At 37.4% G+C, this 18,884-nt stretch overlaps 1 protein-coding gene across 1 annotated transcript in view; it reads right to left on the bottom strand.

The window, feature by feature from the left end:
- Nucleotides 1-18,179, bottom strand: part of TTC33 (tetratricopeptide repeat domain 33) — a 44,626-nt gene extending 26,447 nt beyond the window's left edge. The window contains exons 1-2 of the mRNA XM_010395202.2: nt 18,070-18,179; nt 17,665-17,893 (exon numbers count right to left, since the gene is read on the bottom strand). Coding sequence (XP_010393504.1) covers nt 17,665-17,885 — 221 coding nt within the window. The 5' untranslated portion in view covers nt 17,886-17,893; nt 18,070-18,179. The remainder of the gene's footprint in view (nt 1-17,664; nt 17,894-18,069) is intronic.
- Between the last annotated feature and the right edge of the window lie 705 nt (nt 18,180-18,884).

Here is an 18,884-nt window from a genome sequence, read left to right as displayed (position 1 = left end):
CAAAGAAAAAGTATGAAACACAATACTGGAGAAAGCTGAACAAGTTCATACCAAAAAGCAAATACCCATAAGCAAAAGCCACAGAATCAGGATTCTGGTACCATCTCTGACAGGCACCCTCTCTCACACAGGAATAACATTTGATTTCCTCACATATGATACAAAAAAGTAGTCTCAAACAAATTATTCACTACTATTTCACAATCATTTTTTTTGGACACAGGAATGGAATATATTGCAGTAAATAATTTAAGCGACAAATGACAGAGGAAATGGGGAGTGAGCAACCCTGTCTTTCACAAATACATTTCATATGGAATTGAGAGCTGAGGGCTCTGCTACCTTTGACTTATTTTACCCCATTCTTTACAACCTGGTCAATCACTGTTTCATGGTCCACCACACTCAGATACTGCACTTACTTGTAAGCAGACAAGAAAATTAGCAACACAAATGCAACACATCCAGGTGCTAATCAAATCCTTTCCAGCTAACTTCCACAACCACTTTCATTCCTGGGCCATCAGTGTGTGCAATTTCAGGGCTTTGTCCCCAAAGGAGGCTTTGGAAAGCATGTAAGCATAAACCTACACGTGTGTTTAGTCTTCAAAAATGACATCATTATTTAAGCTCTGCCTGACTAGAATTATATAGTTGGTTAACATGAAAGTTCAAAGCACATGTTTTCCTTCTAAAAAACCCTTTATATTCAGGGAAAGAGAACAAGTTACATATTACTAAACAAACTCTTAGTTAAGCACACCAATCACATGCAAAATTCTCCATACTGGACATTCTACAACATCGTTTCTGTCCTTGCTGCAGATTCTCCCTGGACTTGGCACCGCTACTTCATATTTCTCTCTCAAAATATGGATTTAATAGATAACACAGAGGAATTTACTTACCTGCAATGAGATTACATCACAATGACTGTCAGAAGTGCTAAAAAATACACTGCTAATCATTTGCAGTAGTCCCGAGAACGTGGTACTGTAATTTTTAAGTGAGAATAGCTAGTATCTCAAGTTCTCTCTACAAGGTGTTAACTCAGACACAAGAGCATTATTTGGATGAAAAGAACTCCAGGAAATTACACTTCTTTCAATTAAGTCGTTTTGCTGGTTTAATTTAGTTATGAAAACCACAACTTTTCAATGAGAAGTGGCTATTGTCACTGACTGATACTGATTAACTACAGAATACCTGATTAACTACAGAAATATTAACAGGTAGACTGCAGTGCAAAGTTTTTCCATGTAAAAATTTGAAACTGCAGTATGGATTAATGTCTGACCTTCAGGAAGAGACAAAATAAGCTATTTCTACCCATATTCTATTAACACCAAACTATCAAGTAATTACAAAATAGAACACAAAGATGTACAAAAATACTGCTTTTTCTTCTTTTCCTCTACATCTCAAGTTCTTTTACTCAGAGTCTGAATTGAAACGCAGGAGATCGAGAATTCTTGTTCGGACTTAGTTGTTTATTATATCTTACCAGTAATACAGCTGTACAGTGTGCCTCCAAGGCTGGCAGGGTGGAAAATGGCTGTGAGTTTTAATTTTCCAAGGTTTTTAAAGTCTAAACTAACCCATTATGAGATACGTTTTTACTTACAATCCAATTACTAACTTTTCATGTTCTGCAGTGCGGAACTCTTGACCCAACGACAGAACATTCAGGTTTGTGAAGAAGAGAAGAGAGAAGACATAAATCCACACCCAAAATCCTCCATATTGTAACCTATTATTATCTATATTTCCTAAACCTAATTTTCTACATTTCTACACATTTCATCCAGTGACATAATTTTAATTACACAGCAACAACCTCAGTGTTATCACACAATTTAGGAAACTTTTCCCAGGGTTTTGGATCGAATACAGTGTGTTTCTGAGGATCACTGCTTCACAGCACTGAAAGGCTGAAATTCTCAGAACCCAGGGCTCCAACATAAAAATGCACAATGAAATACCTTAATTCACCAGAGAGCATGCAACATTTGAGAACTTCTTTACAGACAGGCAAACCTTTTACCTGTGTTTCTCCAATATCTATAGCTGCAAGTTACGTAACATACCTGTTCTCTATTCAGAAAGGCAGTGCTAACAACAGACTTGTTGATACAGAGGAAACAACAGCTATATTCACATGCTGAAAGTCATATCACAGTGCTTAAGAACAGAAATTGTCAAGACATTCCATACCACTCAGAAATATTCTCACACAGAAGAACATTTATTATATTGTATAACTAGTGCTCATTTATGAACATTAAAAAGAATAAATATAAATTACATTCATATAGTTAAAATCCAGTTTCAAATGCTTTTATGTTCAACATTAGTATCAGACTAGACCACAACTGGTAAAAAAGACAACACCTAAGACTCCCTCTACAGGGTCTAAAAGCTGCATTCCAACCATCTATAAACATGTGAGGTGCTTTGTTAAATACCAGATTTGTAATTTAACATAATTAAAATTGGGTATTGATTGTCATTTTACAGCTGAGAGCTCTGTAGGAAGCCCAAATAAACAGGGACAAATATGAGCAGCATGGAAATACAAGAAGGAAATCAAGTTTTATTACACCTCAACCTGCTATTTTCATTATTTAAGCAGTAAGAACTGCCTATGCAACTGACTATGACTAACCCTGCAAGCTTCAAAAGAGAATTAATTGTATCATTTCAGTAAAATCAATTCACCATTTTACTATTCCAAACAGAAGCTGCAAATTAATATAAATCAAGTATCAGACACTGCAATAGCTGTAGTATTTTAAGTATTCACAGAGAAGTAATGCATTCTTATTGCTGAAATGAAATTTTAAATAGAAAGCTTTAGTTCCTCAGAACCGTTTCAACAGCAGTTCCTCTGAAAGCAGCAGGAAGGAAAAAACTGTTATGTGGCATTAGAAGCAATATTCTGGTGAAGAGAATTACTTGTTCAGATGCCGTTTAGACATACAGTAGTAGAGGCCAAAATGATAGGCATCATCTCTTTTGTTTTTAGCTGTGAAGGCATTTATTCCTTTTAACATTTTAATTATTTGTCCACAGATGGCAAACAGCTCTCTCTCACTTCACATTATGATCCTAATGGCTCTTAGCAATCAGACACAGAAATATGGCCCTAAGTCAACAGAAAAAAAAAAAAAATTCTGGGCTTTAAACACCAGCATTCCTCTATCTTTCTCAAAATTATTTACTGCCAAATTATCATGCTCAATGGCAGGGTATTAACGTGACAAAACATTTTTGGGACAGATGGGACAGATCATACAAGTAAAGCAATAGTCTGCTCAGATTGTATTCTGATCAGTTCCATCTCGTCTAGTTGACATGCTTTTGTTATCTGTGTTAAATAGTGTAATTTTGCTTAATTTTCTTTCTTTCTGTAACTTAAGGCCTCTTTACAATGTTTGCTGATGAATAAAAATGACAAAAGTTATAAAAAAATAGAGAGAAAGACAAAGATAGAGGAAATGTATACTTCTCTATGATATTTTCCTACTTAAAAGGCAATTTTTATTTTTCCATTGAAGTTACAGTAAGTTAAGTAGGCAGGTAGTCTACAAACCTCCCACATAGCTGAAACTATTAGAAAGTACTGATTTCAAATTACTATGAAGTATTAATGCAAATACTAGTCAGCAAAAGCCACGAAGTCTCCTGTAGTAAGTGAAATACTGATGTGTAATAAACAGAACCACCTACCTACAAGGACATAATATATATCTATACAGACTGTATGGATACTGGCAATCACTACTTAGAATTAAGGAAACTATCACACTTTTAAATCTCAAGATAAGTAAGAACTCGTCCACATGAAAGTGGCAAGAAGAGCAGCAGCTCTCCATTACCAGCACTACAGCAACAAAGAGCTGTGGGCTTCAGTGTCACTAGACAAAAATGTTCTGTAAAGGGTCAGATGAGTTAAGTTTGTGCTTCAAGTACCACGACAGAGCTGGTTAATCACTTACAATGCTGTTTCTACTGAAATGTAACCTTACAGGAACCATTCAGACTGACGGTTTTGGCTGGCACTGTCATTTTTCACCCATAAAGCAATGCCTCTCAAAAGAGAGGAACACCAAGAACTGTTGGAACTATCTACTTCAATGTTTTTTCCCATAGTACAGCAGGCAATGCAAAACAAAACATCAAAGATTCAAAAGAAGATTAACATATCAGATGATTTTATCTGCAGTGACTACCAGATAGGAATATTTCAATGATTTGTTCAGGTTATCCCATGCTTCTGAATTCTAACCTGTAAAATTCATTGTTCCTCTTAGTCTTACTGTATGACTCATATCCTATGCTCCACCTAGCAGAAAACATCTACAAAGAATATTCTGAGTTTTGAAAGATAGTACCAGAAAGAATCAATAGATTCACAACACACTTTCAGAAGAGCAAACAGGGCAACAGACCTAAGTTTGTTGTGATAATGTACAGAGCTGTAAAGCATCTATAAACTGGAAAATCCCTTCTGGGGAAAAAAAACCAAAAAGGAAGCGAAGTTTGATAGCTCAGGGCTGCATTCTGGAGCATGGATCTGTGTCTCAATCATAAAAATATGATCTTTAACATATATTCTTTACTACCTTCTCTCTTTACACATTAGGTAGATTACACTGATAAGATGAACGTAATTAAGTCCGACTTACAAAAGCCTATCTCTCTAAAATTCCTTTTCCTGAATGTGAGGAAAGCTACCATCTACAAACTCTAACAGCACCAATAAATTTTCTTTAGACTGAGACATACTGAGACATATACTACCTCACCTTGGTGGTTCTTTCCCAGTTTTGCTTAATATTTATGATTTTTCTCTCTCATTGACAATTTATTATCAGAATATAATGACCAAAACTAAGTAATCTGGACACCTTCACAATCAATTAAACTAAATAAAAACCAGTAAATTACCCAGAAAAAAAGAAGCAGATTAAAGATTTTTTTATACTTACACAATGCTCAATGTAATATACCAGTAATTTGCATAAAACTTCCTTAGGTTTTATTACAGCAATTTATTCTGTAAATTAATTAGGACATTTTAATTATTATTATTCAATTTCAGTATTAATTTCTTTCATTTTGTATACCAACAGCACTTCTAAATCTTTTCCCAGGATTGCTTGCAATTCTTTCTCACTTTTGAAAACCATGAAAGAAATCAGCTACTAATTTGAAACCTCATTCATTCAATTCCACCCACAATACAGAAGTATCAGAATTCTGCCACATTTCTGAAAGGCAAACACCTTCTAGTGACTGCAACTTTCTGATGAGTCCTGAAAAGTTGTTCTGCACTCTTCTCACCTACCTCAATTTACTTTCTTGCCCCTGCTTTGCACCAGAATAAAAGCTTTTGCTCCTTGAACCAAGTCAACAGCCTAATTCAGGTTATGACCTCTCCAAACAGTTTGTTTCAAAGCACCAAGCAGCTCCCTGGTGTAATTCTCCATTTGGAAAATTACACTGGAGAGTGTTACACTGGAGTTACACTGCAGAATTACTTTACCAAACAAGACAGCTGTTGTGATAGTAATGAAACTGAATGCATTATTAAAAAAATGGCATTTTACCAAACAGTGTCCTATCACCTTCATACTCAGAACTCTGCAAAACGACTTTCTAATCTGACAGTGACAGAAAGATGGTCTAGCAGGGGGGCCTGAATAACACAAAGTTTATTTTCAGGATTGGAAAATTTTTATTTCAATCTCAGCATGTGATCCTACCCCCTAGAATGCTTTTAAGTACTCCTTTTCTTTATCAAGCCCCTAGTGAGGTCTCAATTAGTATTAATCAAATTCAAATCAGAAATGCTCTTTGAGGACTGAAAGTCAAAATACTTAACTGAATGATAAATCTATTTTAAAATATACAGTATTTCACATATGTCCAGGAAAATAAATTATATGTGAAAAACACCAGGAAAGGTTAACCTTCTGGCAAACAGAAGAGTTTCACTCGCAGCCTAGAATAAAACCAATATAAAAACATCGATGCCAACATCCAAATCCACTGAAGGTGAATTTAGCATCACAAGAGCCTGTTCCTAAGAAAAGAAAAGTTTCTATTAAATCTTCCAGACAAACACAGTTTACTACAGAGAAGTCTAGGCTTTCAGTAAGTTTATGCTATTCAACATATTTAACAGGTGTTTCCTATTTTTAACAGTAAAACAGGACTGTGGAGCCAGCTGAATACAATCCATTATTCACTACCAAGATCTCTTATCCAAAGTCAGTAGCTGAAAAAACCCCTAAAACTATGAACTGCCTTTTGTTTAAATGTCATTTCCTGATTTCTGCAGAAGACAAAAAGCTTAAGCCATACATGGTCTACTTCACTGAATTTCTATTACCAGCTGACAGGTCAAAGAAAAAACACTGTTTTCAATATTTGCCACTTAGTTGCTAGAGCCAGTAAAACTCCAGAGACTGGCATGAAAATATATCCAATTCATGCTAAGAACGGCAGCCTGTAAAAATGATTAATTAGTTTGAACTGGCTACAAAATAGCAAACTTCAGTTCTTCAAAAAACCAAAATTTCTGTGACTGTTTTTCAGATGGCACAAAAAAAAAAGGAGTCTTGCCTTACTTCTTTCACTGAATGGTATGAATGTATTGGACAGCATTCGTAGGTAGAAAGGTATGGTTCCTGTCTAAAACCTCTGAATTACAGTATTTAAACACAATAATATAAAATTGAGAATGATACTGTAAATACTGTGATTCTTCTCTTTGCAACCAGGAAAAATGTACTGGTCACACAAATGACTGTACTAAGAAAAATGTACAATGTCTATCACCCATTTTGTATAGGTCAGATGGTTTACCAAAAGTACTGGACTATATATTTTAACATTTTTGTTGTGTTAAGACTCTCTGCACCTAACCCCCATCAAAAAAGTGTACTTTAGTTTGTACTGCCAAAATTGGAGAAAATAACTGCTAGTAAAGTCTCTAACAGCTAATTAGAAGTAGCTTGTTCACAGTCTAATGATAAGACAATTACACACATTCGAAAACAGATGAGTGTTTTTTTAAAAGGGTAAAAACAGAAGTCTGGCCTACAGGTGCAAATAAATTCACAGATAACCATTTCAAATTTTAAGTGCAATACAGTAACATAAGACAGGCCACAACTAGACAACAACAGAGCATAAATGAAATAAGTTCTCTCTTCCCCTGTTGTTTGGCCATTCACTCCCATTTTTCTGGCTATTTTGTCAAAAGCATTTGTGAACCAGATCAGAAACAGCAACCAGAAAGACAGTATTTTCCAGCCAGGCTTTGTCTCCACTTCTGTGACTAACTGATACTTTGAGTTGGCTTCCCTCAGGGTAAAAACAAAAAAATGGGACCACGGCAAAGTAGTGGAAATGAAAGACCAGCAGAACTGGATCACACTGACCCTCAACTCAATTCAGTTTACCCCGTGATGGAACTGCAATCTTTGACCAGGTACTTCCAAACAACCAAAGCTAGAGAGAATACACACACCAGCCCTCGCTTTCGGTTAACTCAGCCGTGACATAATTAACAACTGTCTACAGAACTATTGCACTGTTAACTGCCATGTAAATAAACCAATAGGACAAAAAACAACAGAGGAAGTCAAGATACACAATAAATTAAGTTATAATAAATTTGATGACCACGTTACTATACACGACCCTTCCAAACAGTTATTCTTGTGGTAGTAGTTTATGTTATGAAGTCAACTCATTAACAACCATCAGTCCTACAACAGCAAATACTTCCACAATGTAAACTGAGAATGCACCACTCTCAATTTTTCCCATTTGCTATTTGAGTTAACCCTTCAAAAGACCTGGCTGAACCAGATGTTGTTGATAGAGGGTTTTTATTCTGAGTCTTTACTGTCAAGTATCCTTTTCAGTTTAAGGATATGTTCACAATATGCCACAGGATATGGAGGACACCATTTAGGGAACTAGAAGACAAGCTGACATATATATAGGAACCAAGACCTTGTAACAAAATACACTGCCATCTCCTACTTCCGTAGAAAACCACTGAACCAAACGGGCAATTAAAATCCCTTAAATTCAGTACAGTTTAATTTTGGAAGATACAGACAACAGGTACACATCATATTCAGTAAGGATCACACAAGGGATATGAAATTACTATTTCAAAATTAAATTCCATCAATGACAGAGACAGTTAAAACAACAGCAGTGGGGGGATATTACCTTTGTCAGCAACAATTAACTAGACTTAAAGAGCAAGTGGACAAAGATACTAAACTAGGAAAACACTTAATTTTTTTTCCCTGATGCTTCCCCTATGAAGGAAAGTATTTTGAAAAAAATAATTTCTAAGTACAAAGATTTTATTAATCAAGTTTTACTGGATGTATGCAACTAGATGTATTTAACACTAGATCTGGACAAAGAGCAAAACCACAAAACTGTCACTTTAAAAAAACGAGATATGATCATATTTTACAGTATCCATGTTGTAACACATGATATCATTAATACAGGGGATCCTACAAAGTATGTGGAAAAGGCCCCAGTTTGTATTTCTCTACAAAAACTGCTTAGATTATTAACGTAAATTACTAGGTTTTGCTAGTTGTATTATACTAGGGATATAAATAATAGAATTGCCTACATTTAAAAGCTGCACCATTAGAACACCTAACTGAAGTTACAGGCAAAATCTCTAAGCTCAAGCATGTTCTTTAACCTGCTAGGTAGACTTCTGCATCCAAGCATTCTCACAAACCTCTAGCTGCCCTCTACCAGCACAGACCTGTTATCAGAAATTGGTTTTTGCAGGATCGCAATAGTGTTGGCTGTACTGCCACCATGTCACCTATTTTAAAAGACGACCCCTGTCTCAGATAGTTGCCACAATAACATGCAGGAAGAGAAAAGGAATGAATACATTCAGACAGTTTCAGTAATCAAGCCAACTGTGAGAGAAACTCACACTGAAGCACTTCACCTCAACACAGCACTTGGAGGAGAAAAAAATGCACCAGTAGCACTCTGCTATTCACACTCAGTGCCCCTTACACACAGCAGAAGGTTGTGAACGTTCATGTGGGAAAATATCTTAAAGACTGGTGGCATACACGCATCAGATTCAAGGAAAATCACAGACTGCCAGAAAAATTAAGTGAAAAAAGGTGGAGTTAATTACTTCACCTTTGTATACCTTACAAGGCTAAAAATATGCCAGCCCATGTGCTTTCACATATTGTAATTTTTCAAGCACAGCTACAATAATGAGCGATAAAAATTAAATGCAAAATATTATCATGATAAGTAACAAAAATAAAAGTAATGCGATAACAATATTTATATTTTTATATTATTTATTTACAGTCCATTATGTTAAATAGTTAAGAAGTACCACAGAAGTACTCTGGGATTAGATGCAACTGTCCTACTGGGTCACAAACAAAAGTTGTCTGGAAAGCATGCTAGGAATGGGACAAAACAAGGGAAGCAGCAAGCAACAGAAAAATTTAGAAACTATTGATTACTGCCTATAAAAGTTTGAGACAAGTATTCATTCATTTCCAGTAACATCATATACATAGAAAGGATAGGAAAAAAGGAACTGTCAGGCATGAATCCTTTTTTTAAAATTTTAAGATTTTATATATTAACATATACATCAAAAATTAATACATACTGATGAAACACTTAAGAAAACTTTTTTTTAACGTTTTTTCAAATCCAGTAACATTCTGTACGTATTTAAATATGAGGGGAGATGTTAGGTAAACAGTCACATTTTCAAAGAGTTCATTTTTAAAAAAAAACAGTGCATAGGACATATCCAGTGAAAAACACAGCTTTTCAGTTACAAAATTCTGTAAATTGTATTTAATGCACAGAAGGAACAGACCTGCTAGACATAAATACAAAGGCAGGTAACACAAATTACCCTTCCTTCACCTCCTAAAAAGCACTGACAGGCCCAATTGTCCTCACCTAAGTTTAGATAACTAACATGAAGTGTTTACAGGAGGACTGCAGTCACCCTGTAGAGCCTCACAAGCTGTACCTTTTTCTCCTCAAACTGTCAAGAGACCTTGAATACTGAATACTTTTACTCTTTAAAGAATACTGATTCTTCTCTTGGCTGACAACAATAACTGCCTAACTTATACAGGATGATACACAGGCACCAATTAAATTATGCTTTCTCTGAAGGAAAATATAAATATATATATAAATATATATATATAAATGATTCCACAGTCTACAGTTGGTGTATAAATATTCCTTCTGCTTCTATTTACAAATATATACATACAGAAAAATGCACACATTCAAATACAGATGGCTCATATGGTGTCACATTTCAATATCCTCAAGGAGCAACAATTCTAACAAAAAGATACTCTCAAAACTATTCAAACTCTGGCTACAGTTTAAATAATCTACAATTCTTGCACTCTCAGAAAAATCTGCACTAAATTAGTAACAATTTCATAACTGAACTCCTGCTTTGCCAAATAATAACCAGCTGTTGGAAAATAATGTTTCCCAGAATGAAAAGAAAACAGCCAATTTAAAGATAAATTACAACTTAAACAAGGTAACTACTTAAACAGTTTGCAAAGAACTTCCTCCTCAATGAGAGGAGCCAGCTAGATGCATCACCAGGAAGCAACAACTCTATCAGTAAGTGATGGAAAAAAATAAAGCTTGCAATAAAAATTAACTTAGACAAAAAAATTAATGTGTTACTTCATACAACAGTTTAGAGGAGGGTGTTAAACACTGCAAAACATCCTCTGCAGTTTTTTAATTCTGTAGAAAGGTTATGAGGCCTGAAAAACAATCCATATGTTCTGACTAATAAGAGAGAAGCTCTAACATGCTTTCTCCAAAAAAACAAAAGGTACAAAGTCCATACTTGTTCAGTATTTTCAGTTTCAGCTCATGTGTTCTGCACCCATGACTTCCAGCTTACACACGCTTCGCCTCTTCAGTGAGCATATCATGTGTACAGCATTCCCAAGAAAGCTAATGGTAAGGAAGTTTTATACAGACACAAAATAGACAGTAAGGCAAACACTGGAAAACTTTAAAAACTTACCAGGTATTTTGACTAGAACTCATGACCTTTTTAACTAAGCCCCTATTTGCACAGTATAATTTTACTTACACTGTGAAACCTACTTATGTTCTCTGCATTTTGGCATGACTGACCCAAGAAAACTCTCAACCCAATCAAATAATTACTGATACTAAAACTTTTCATTTTTTTTGCAGAATACTGGTATTGGTAATTCACTCTGAAGGATGTAAGCATTATATATAATAGCTAATTATACCTCGTATGCAAATTACATCCAAACTTATACCCAACAGTTATTTTCAGCCTACAAGGAACAGTAGGCATGAGTACTTACTACATCCTCCTGGTTTCCTTACTAGCATTTTCCAGCAATTTCTCCTACACTTAATCATAAAAAACCAAACTGTGTAGGGCTTTCAGACTACTCTTACGAAAGAGTCATTGCCAATACACTATACCAGCAGCCTAACAGAACTTTAGACTTTATTCTTGAAGCCAGAAATAAAAGTTTATAGACACCCAGATTATCTACTGAATCAATCCTCTTAATTTTTTAACTTCTAAAACACATCTTTACTTTAAATGAGATCAGTTAGCAGAGATGGTAAGAAGGCAGAGCAGTTTTTTGAATTTCTTTCTGCACTCAAAGTATTCCACCAAAGATACCTGTACTAGTGAAGCAAAATTTAAAAATTCAAATTTAAGTCAGAGGAACTATCTTCTGTACTCTAAATGTGTCTGAAGTTTTAATGGGATATACTTACAGAATGGCCAAGATTGGAATGAAACTCTAGAGATCATCTAGTCCAATCACCTGCTCAAAGCAGGGTCAGCTAAAGGAGGTTGCTCAGGCTACTGCCCAGAGTATCAACATGGATGGGAAATCCACACCATTCCCTATCAATGTCAGCTCCCAGGAACCATGCCCTGTTGTCATGACATTTCAAATGCAGTTGAAGATTCTTTGTGATGACATCAACCAGCTCCTGCAGCACTGTGGGAGGGACTTCATCAGGTACCATGAACCTCTATACATCAGGTTTATCTAAACATTTCAGTCTGACTCACCCAGAGTAGGTCTTCCTTGTGCCAGATTTTCCATCTGGTCCATTGGACCTGGGTTCCTGAAGGCAACACTCATCAGCAAAGACCAGTGCAAAGGATACAGTGAGTGCCTGTTCTGCATCCTTTGTCACTAGATTCCCCACCCTGTCCAGTAGAAGACCCACATTTCTCTGTGTTTTCCTTTTGTTGCTGGTACACCTGTAGAAGCCCTTCTTCTTGCCGCCCCTCACATCCTTCCCCAGATTCAACTCCACATGGGTTTTGGCTTTCCTAACTTCATCCCTGCATACTCTGACAGAGTCTCTGTGGTCTGACTGGCTCACACAACTCTGCTCTCACCTCTTATAAATTTCCATTTTATGTTTGGATTTTGTCAGGAGCTTCCTGTACATCCACACAGGACTCTTATTCACCTTTTTGTGATTTCCTTTTCATCAGGAAGAACCATCCTTGAGTTCAGGGGAGAAAACTTGAAACAAAAAACTTGCTCTCCTAGATCTGTCTTCTCTCTAACATACCCCATTTTTTTCTAGGTTACTCTACAACATAACTCTGCTGATTAAACTGATGAAATGTTTTTGCCAAAGACAGCTGCTGGGATCTTCTGGGAAACCTCTTTATTAAGACTGTATTATGTAAGTAACATCAGTTTTATTGACTTTAACTTGAAAAGCAATTTCAACACAATGATCTCTATCCTCTGCCATGTTAGTTGCATCAAAATGAATTAGCACTATAATCTGAAAACAATTTTATTACTTTCATAACTCCTTTTAAATCAAGTACTTACCATAACCAAACCTAAAACACATGGGTAAATGGAACAAATACAACTGTTAAAATCTGCTCCACCTGACAGACATATTTTTTCAGCAAACACTTGACTTACCACAACACTATGCATACTTTTTGGAGGTATGTGCCTCATCATCTGACAACCTACAGTGTCTAGTAGAAAAACAAACTCAATTATAGTGTATATAGCCAAAGAATCACAAACTGCACATCTCGGAGTCATGCTGGCATTCACATCAGAGAAAAAAGTCACAACTGCTAAAATGCGGAAAAAATGACTCTTCAGAGAAGTTCAATTTTTTTAACAGATTAGAAAATTAAGCGATTCTAAAAAATTAATCTCTCCAGAAAAGTAAACAGTTTCATGAAAATTGGCCTGTTACCTGGTCTAGTCACTGAACTTTGACACGTCCTTGTTTAATTTGCTATTGCAAAAGCTAAGGGAAATAAAAAAAGTAAAATCTTATTAATCAATCTAATTTAGACACCAAGTGACAAAGTGAAAGAAATTTTTTTTAATAGAGGAGAACCTCTAATGTAGGAGTGTTCCAGCTGAAAATGTGACCTTCCCAATCAAGATGGAAACTTTTACTCTTTTTTACTGCAATGTGCAATAAACATCATCAGAAGCGAAGGCATTATCAACTTTTATTCAGCAAAACTGAAAAAAAATGCAAATCATCGAGAATTTAAACCCGACAGTGTCTACTTCCAACAGAAATCCTGCACTTCTTCAGGACACATTGAGAAGAGCTCTATCGCCACTTACTGGGCAGCTGCAGAACTGTGTGTGGTTTGAAAACAGCACAGGGATGACTGCAGAGCTGCTGCCTGCATGGACAGGCAACTCAGTTACACTGAGGACACAAGTCCTACAGAAGTTTTTTTTCCAGCTGTTACCTCTGACATGCCATGTATTTAAGGACATCACACTTCACTGTTTACCTGCACCTCAACCATTTCTTAACCGTGTGGCCAGAGCCAAAGGCTTACCTCCCTCCCAGTCAAGTAACACTGCAATGGCAAATTGCTGTGTTCAAAATACTAAGGCTAAGCACTGTGAACTCTTGCTGGATTTAAAACAGTGTAGGACTTCAACGCAAAAAAACCTGGATTGGGGATGTTGGGTTTTGGCTTTGCTTTTCGGTTGTTTTTTTTTCTTAAGTCCAGTGTATGTGGGCACATCCATACTTGGTGTCTCAAGATGGATAATCCACCAGTATTTTAAGTTTCCTATAAGCAAAAAAAATTTCTCCTCTAGAATATTCTCCACACTTTCCACCAACAGACAATATTTTGTTCATAGAAATCACAGAATACCCTGAGTTGGAAGGGATCCACAGGGATAATCAAAGGCCACCTCCATGCCCTGCACATGACAGCCCAAAGAATAACAAAAACCATGAGCCTGTTCCCAAAAGATTGTGTGTGTTTGTACATATTTGTTTCATTGCTCCTTCTCACACATCAAAAGAGCATAAAAATGTGATACTTCTTCTACAGCTCTGTGTTTTCTTGCTGTTCTGACAAGATCACCCATTCACAAGCCATCTTCAACACTGCCTACTTCTCAAGTTTCTAGGTCAGCATCTCCTAAACAGTGTTTTTCACAGTAACACATCCACTGTGATGATCAACTTAGTTTAACACCTTTTTCTGGCAGACTCCTAATCTTTCCTCCCATCCCACAAAAAAATACAAATTATGGATCAGAAACTGTCATCTTCATCACTGCTTTTCTTCTGTGTATCTGTCTGTCTCAGCTTATCAGCTTCATGCACACACATTGCAGCAGGTCCAAATACTCCTTAAACAGTTCCACAAAAGCTGAAAACCCACAGAGGGCCACCACCTCCCAAACAATCCGCCCACTCCACTCCCAACTTTGACAACAAGCAAATAAAGCAGGCTGCATAAATTCTGGTGCCAAGAAGCTCATTCATTATTCCCTCCCCAGAGAAGCACTGACACCTACTTTACCAATACCAAACAGTGAGATCTCACTCATCCACACAAACAGACTTACTGTGTACACAGAGACTAACTAATGGTGGGGCTTGTAACACCATCACTGCCTTCCCTTACCAGAAAAATAAGATAAATAGACTAATAAAGCATAAACATGGTAATGACTATTTTAGCTAAGTAATATGGGCCTTCTTATAAAATTCATCATATTAATTTTTGCCATGCACATTACCTCAGTCTCTCTACTGTAAGAAATTAAGTTGAATTTATAACTTTTCCTTTATTTAGCCCCCTGCTTCTTCACGAGTTTGTTTTCTTTTAGGATCCCCTTCACTCCACAAGTAACACCAACTAAGAACCAATCTTTCTTACTTTCTAGTGCTCAGTCTTTGCTTTTCTTCTAGAATGCTACACAATACAACTCAAATCTTTCATAAAGTGTTACCACACTTCGATATTTCAGGAAAAAATCCACCTGAAGTATTTAATTACTTACATGAGTCTGCTTATACTGTACAAATGTATATTCAAGAAACAGACCACATAAGCCTGAACACAATCACAGCAACCACTCTCTGCCAGAGAGAGTAAACATTCCTTTCAGTCTGCTTCCTCAAGTTGTAATGGTATATCTATTCCCCCTGTTTAAGTAATAAAAACCTTACACTGTGAGTTTAGCTTCCAACCTATGTGAATTTTTTTTTTTAAAGAGAAAATCTGTCTGAAAGTTATGTACCCCAAAAGCACCATATCACCATCACGCCTGAACTGTAGCGTGTGCTGGAGTAACTGATGGAAACTACAATTTCAAGTGAGAACTTCTGTTGAGCCTCAGATATGAATGTTAACTTCTTTCTCATACCTTATAAGCCATTCAGAGTTTCTCAGTAGTTCTTACAATCCCTTCTGATGAGAGATATTTCTCACCAAATTTACAAAAAATGCTTATAAGTGGGACTTATGGATGGGTTAAGCTTTTGTGTTGTTTTCTAATTGACAGGCAATGGAGAACTCAATTTCTAAGACCAAGCGAAGATATTAAAAGCGTCAAAAATTACCTGCTGTTCAGTATGTCCCTGCCCTAAACCAGTATTTGTTGCTGTTTAAGACACGTACAGCACTTTAAAAAATACACACACAAAAAAAACCCCACCAAAAAACATAGAGAAAATATATACAACAGCCAAAGTAAAACACAAGGAAGGCCTATGGAGAACTAAAGGCATAAAAAAGAAATAAAAATATCCATCTGTTTAATATATGTAAGCACAGGACGTATCAGAGTTACAAGACTAGAACGAAAACATTTAGAAATCTCTATATTCCTAACAGGACAGAATGGATCTACCTTTCTTTATACCAACATATGATTTGTTTCTGGTGTTAAAAACGGAGATGTTAATTGACTATTAATTTGTATATCTGTGTTTTCAGCTATTAATATTCATGTAACCCACTTATGCTACTACTGCTTTAAATCTATGAATTAACACAACGGCAGGATGATTAAAACTTATTTAGTTCAACTTGGTTTTAATTTAAACTCAGCTTTAAAAGTCTTCAAAATTTCATTCAGGAACTATAGGCCTCAGGAACACAAAAGAATCAACAGAAGTCACTCACTGAACAGTGTCACTATTTTAGTGACTACTAAAAAGAGGAAACTGTATTTAAATATTTGAAAACAGGCCTTTTCTCAAAGAGATTTTGTATTTATTCACTATTTTTTTTTTAAATCGGACCCAACCACACACATAGTATGTTTATTATAATATATAAACTTGCCTGCTTTAAACTTCCAAGTTGTTCTCTCTTCCATATTGCCCAGGGAACCCTATTTCAGCATGACATTTCTTAAGACAAAAAGTGTAACAGCACAGGAGCACATACTGACATCATGGTAATGTTTCTACCAGGAAAACAAGGTTATTTCTCATCTGGGACAATAAAGTGAAGATGCTCTTAAAAGTAAAGACAGGATAAAAATTTAGATGTCAAAACATTCTGAAGATTTTAAGGAGACTACTCTCAGAACTGTTTCTTCCCCCTCTGGTGAAGATCTGGCCAAATTATGTACTCAATATGCAATTTATAGTCCACTTCTCCCTCTTCTAACACACCTCTACTCCAAAGAGACTTCCTGCTTGAAGCATAACAGGACAATGGAACCACTTTTGCAATATCCTTCCAGAACTGCCAAACTTCCAGGACTCAGAAGGCATTCAGAGCAGCTCCCTGAACCTGACTTTACAAAGCATTAGGCAGATTAACAGCGCAATAAGCTGCCTGGCAGTATTTGCCTGGGCACTGGGCACTGGTAAATAGGCTTACTCTCTGTAAGAGAAAAAAGACACATTTCCAAGAGTGGCTAAAGCACTACTTACAGTATGGCTTATCACACTGCATCCTATTTACCCTTTCAGCTTTCAGATCCAATCAGTTTTTCGACTTCTATAATCTTTGGTGGTGGTGGTGGTGGTGGTGTTGTTATGAGAACAAGCAGAAATACAGTGGAATATAGACTTTGTTTCGTATCTGACAACACCACCAAAGGCAAAAACTTATTTAGTACCAGACAGTAAAGGCAGAATGAAAGAAATTACCACTTTTCAAATTACGAAAAGTACCAATGCAGATACTAGCAAATTACTAGTGTTCAGAGAAGGGATTAAAATAACATGCAGCACTTACTCACTCAATGAAAAAAAAAAAGACAACATTAGTACCTCCGATTTTCCGCCAAATTTGCACCTTCATCCTTGAGCTCCTTACTTTTCCTTACACAATCTTCTAAGAGAATTTCCTTTCTTCTCTTAGCTGCATGCACCCAGTTAGCATCATCATCGTCACCCAGATCCTTGTCATCCGCAGCTTCTGCTTCGAACTGCTGAGAAGTAGCTTTTGAGACCTTCTCACCAATCTTTCTCTTCCACCCAAAAGAAGCCATCTGGAGAACTAGGGAAAATGCATTTTCAGTAGTCAAGTAATTAAGCTTTTAAGTACACAGCAGAAAAATCACCCCTCGCTCATCTCGAAGCTAGAACAGTAATACAGAGGGGCACGCCCCCACAAAAAACTCAGCACCCGAGCTGTCACTGAGGCACGCACAGCCCCGATCCCCGCGGCGGTACCTGGCGCTGTCGCCGGCCACCTCTCCCGGCTGGAAGCGCCGCGCCAGCCCCGCTCCGCGACAGGAAGCGGAAAGGCGGAGCGGCACCGCAGGAACCCGGCAGGAGCCGGAAGGAAAAGGGGCAAAGCAGCGCCCATGGCCCTGGCGGCGGCAGGGACAGCCGGGAGCTGTAGTTCGCCCCGGCCCGGCGCGGCAGTGCCGCTTGGATGCCGTGAAGCGCCCGGCGGGCCCCGCTCCTGTGCGGGCTGAGGCAGCGGCGGAGCGCAGGAGCGAGGGCGGAGGGGAAGAACACCCGGCCCTGGGAGTGGCACCGCTCGTGGTGCTCGAGTGTCACACAGGGACAGGGGCAGGACGGCGGGAATGCCCCCGCATTTACCGACTGCGCCCTGGGACAGCCGCCACCCACCATGGGGAGGCGGCTCCGGGCGGGAAGTACCATAGGAAAAAGTGACCCAGGCTCCCAAGGACGGGTTTTTCTTCTAAAGGGGAAAAAAACACCACCACAACAAAAACACCACGCCAGAAAGAAAAAAAAAAAAAAAACCAAAACAAAAAACCCCACTAAACAAACAAACAAACAAACAAAACCAAACCAAAAACAAAAAACACAACCAAAAAACTCCACACGTAAGAGCCCCAAACCCCAAAATGCCAAAACAAACAAAGGCACACCCCCACCCCCTCACCCCCAAAATACAAAAAACCCCTAAGCCAAACAGAAGATCTCAATGACAAGAAGAGAAGACAGGCTGCAGGGTTTAAAACTGCTCCCTACTTACAGGGGCCAATACCGAGAAAAAAGCCCCATCCGTGGTG

This window comes from Corvus cornix, chromosome Z, assembly GCF_000738735.6.
Source record: "Corvus cornix cornix isolate S_Up_H32 chromosome Z, ASM73873v5, whole genome shotgun sequence".
Taxonomy (NCBI): Eukaryota; Metazoa; Chordata; class Aves; order Passeriformes; family Corvidae; genus Corvus; species Corvus cornix.
This window is presented reverse-complemented; position numbering and strand designations above follow the sequence as displayed.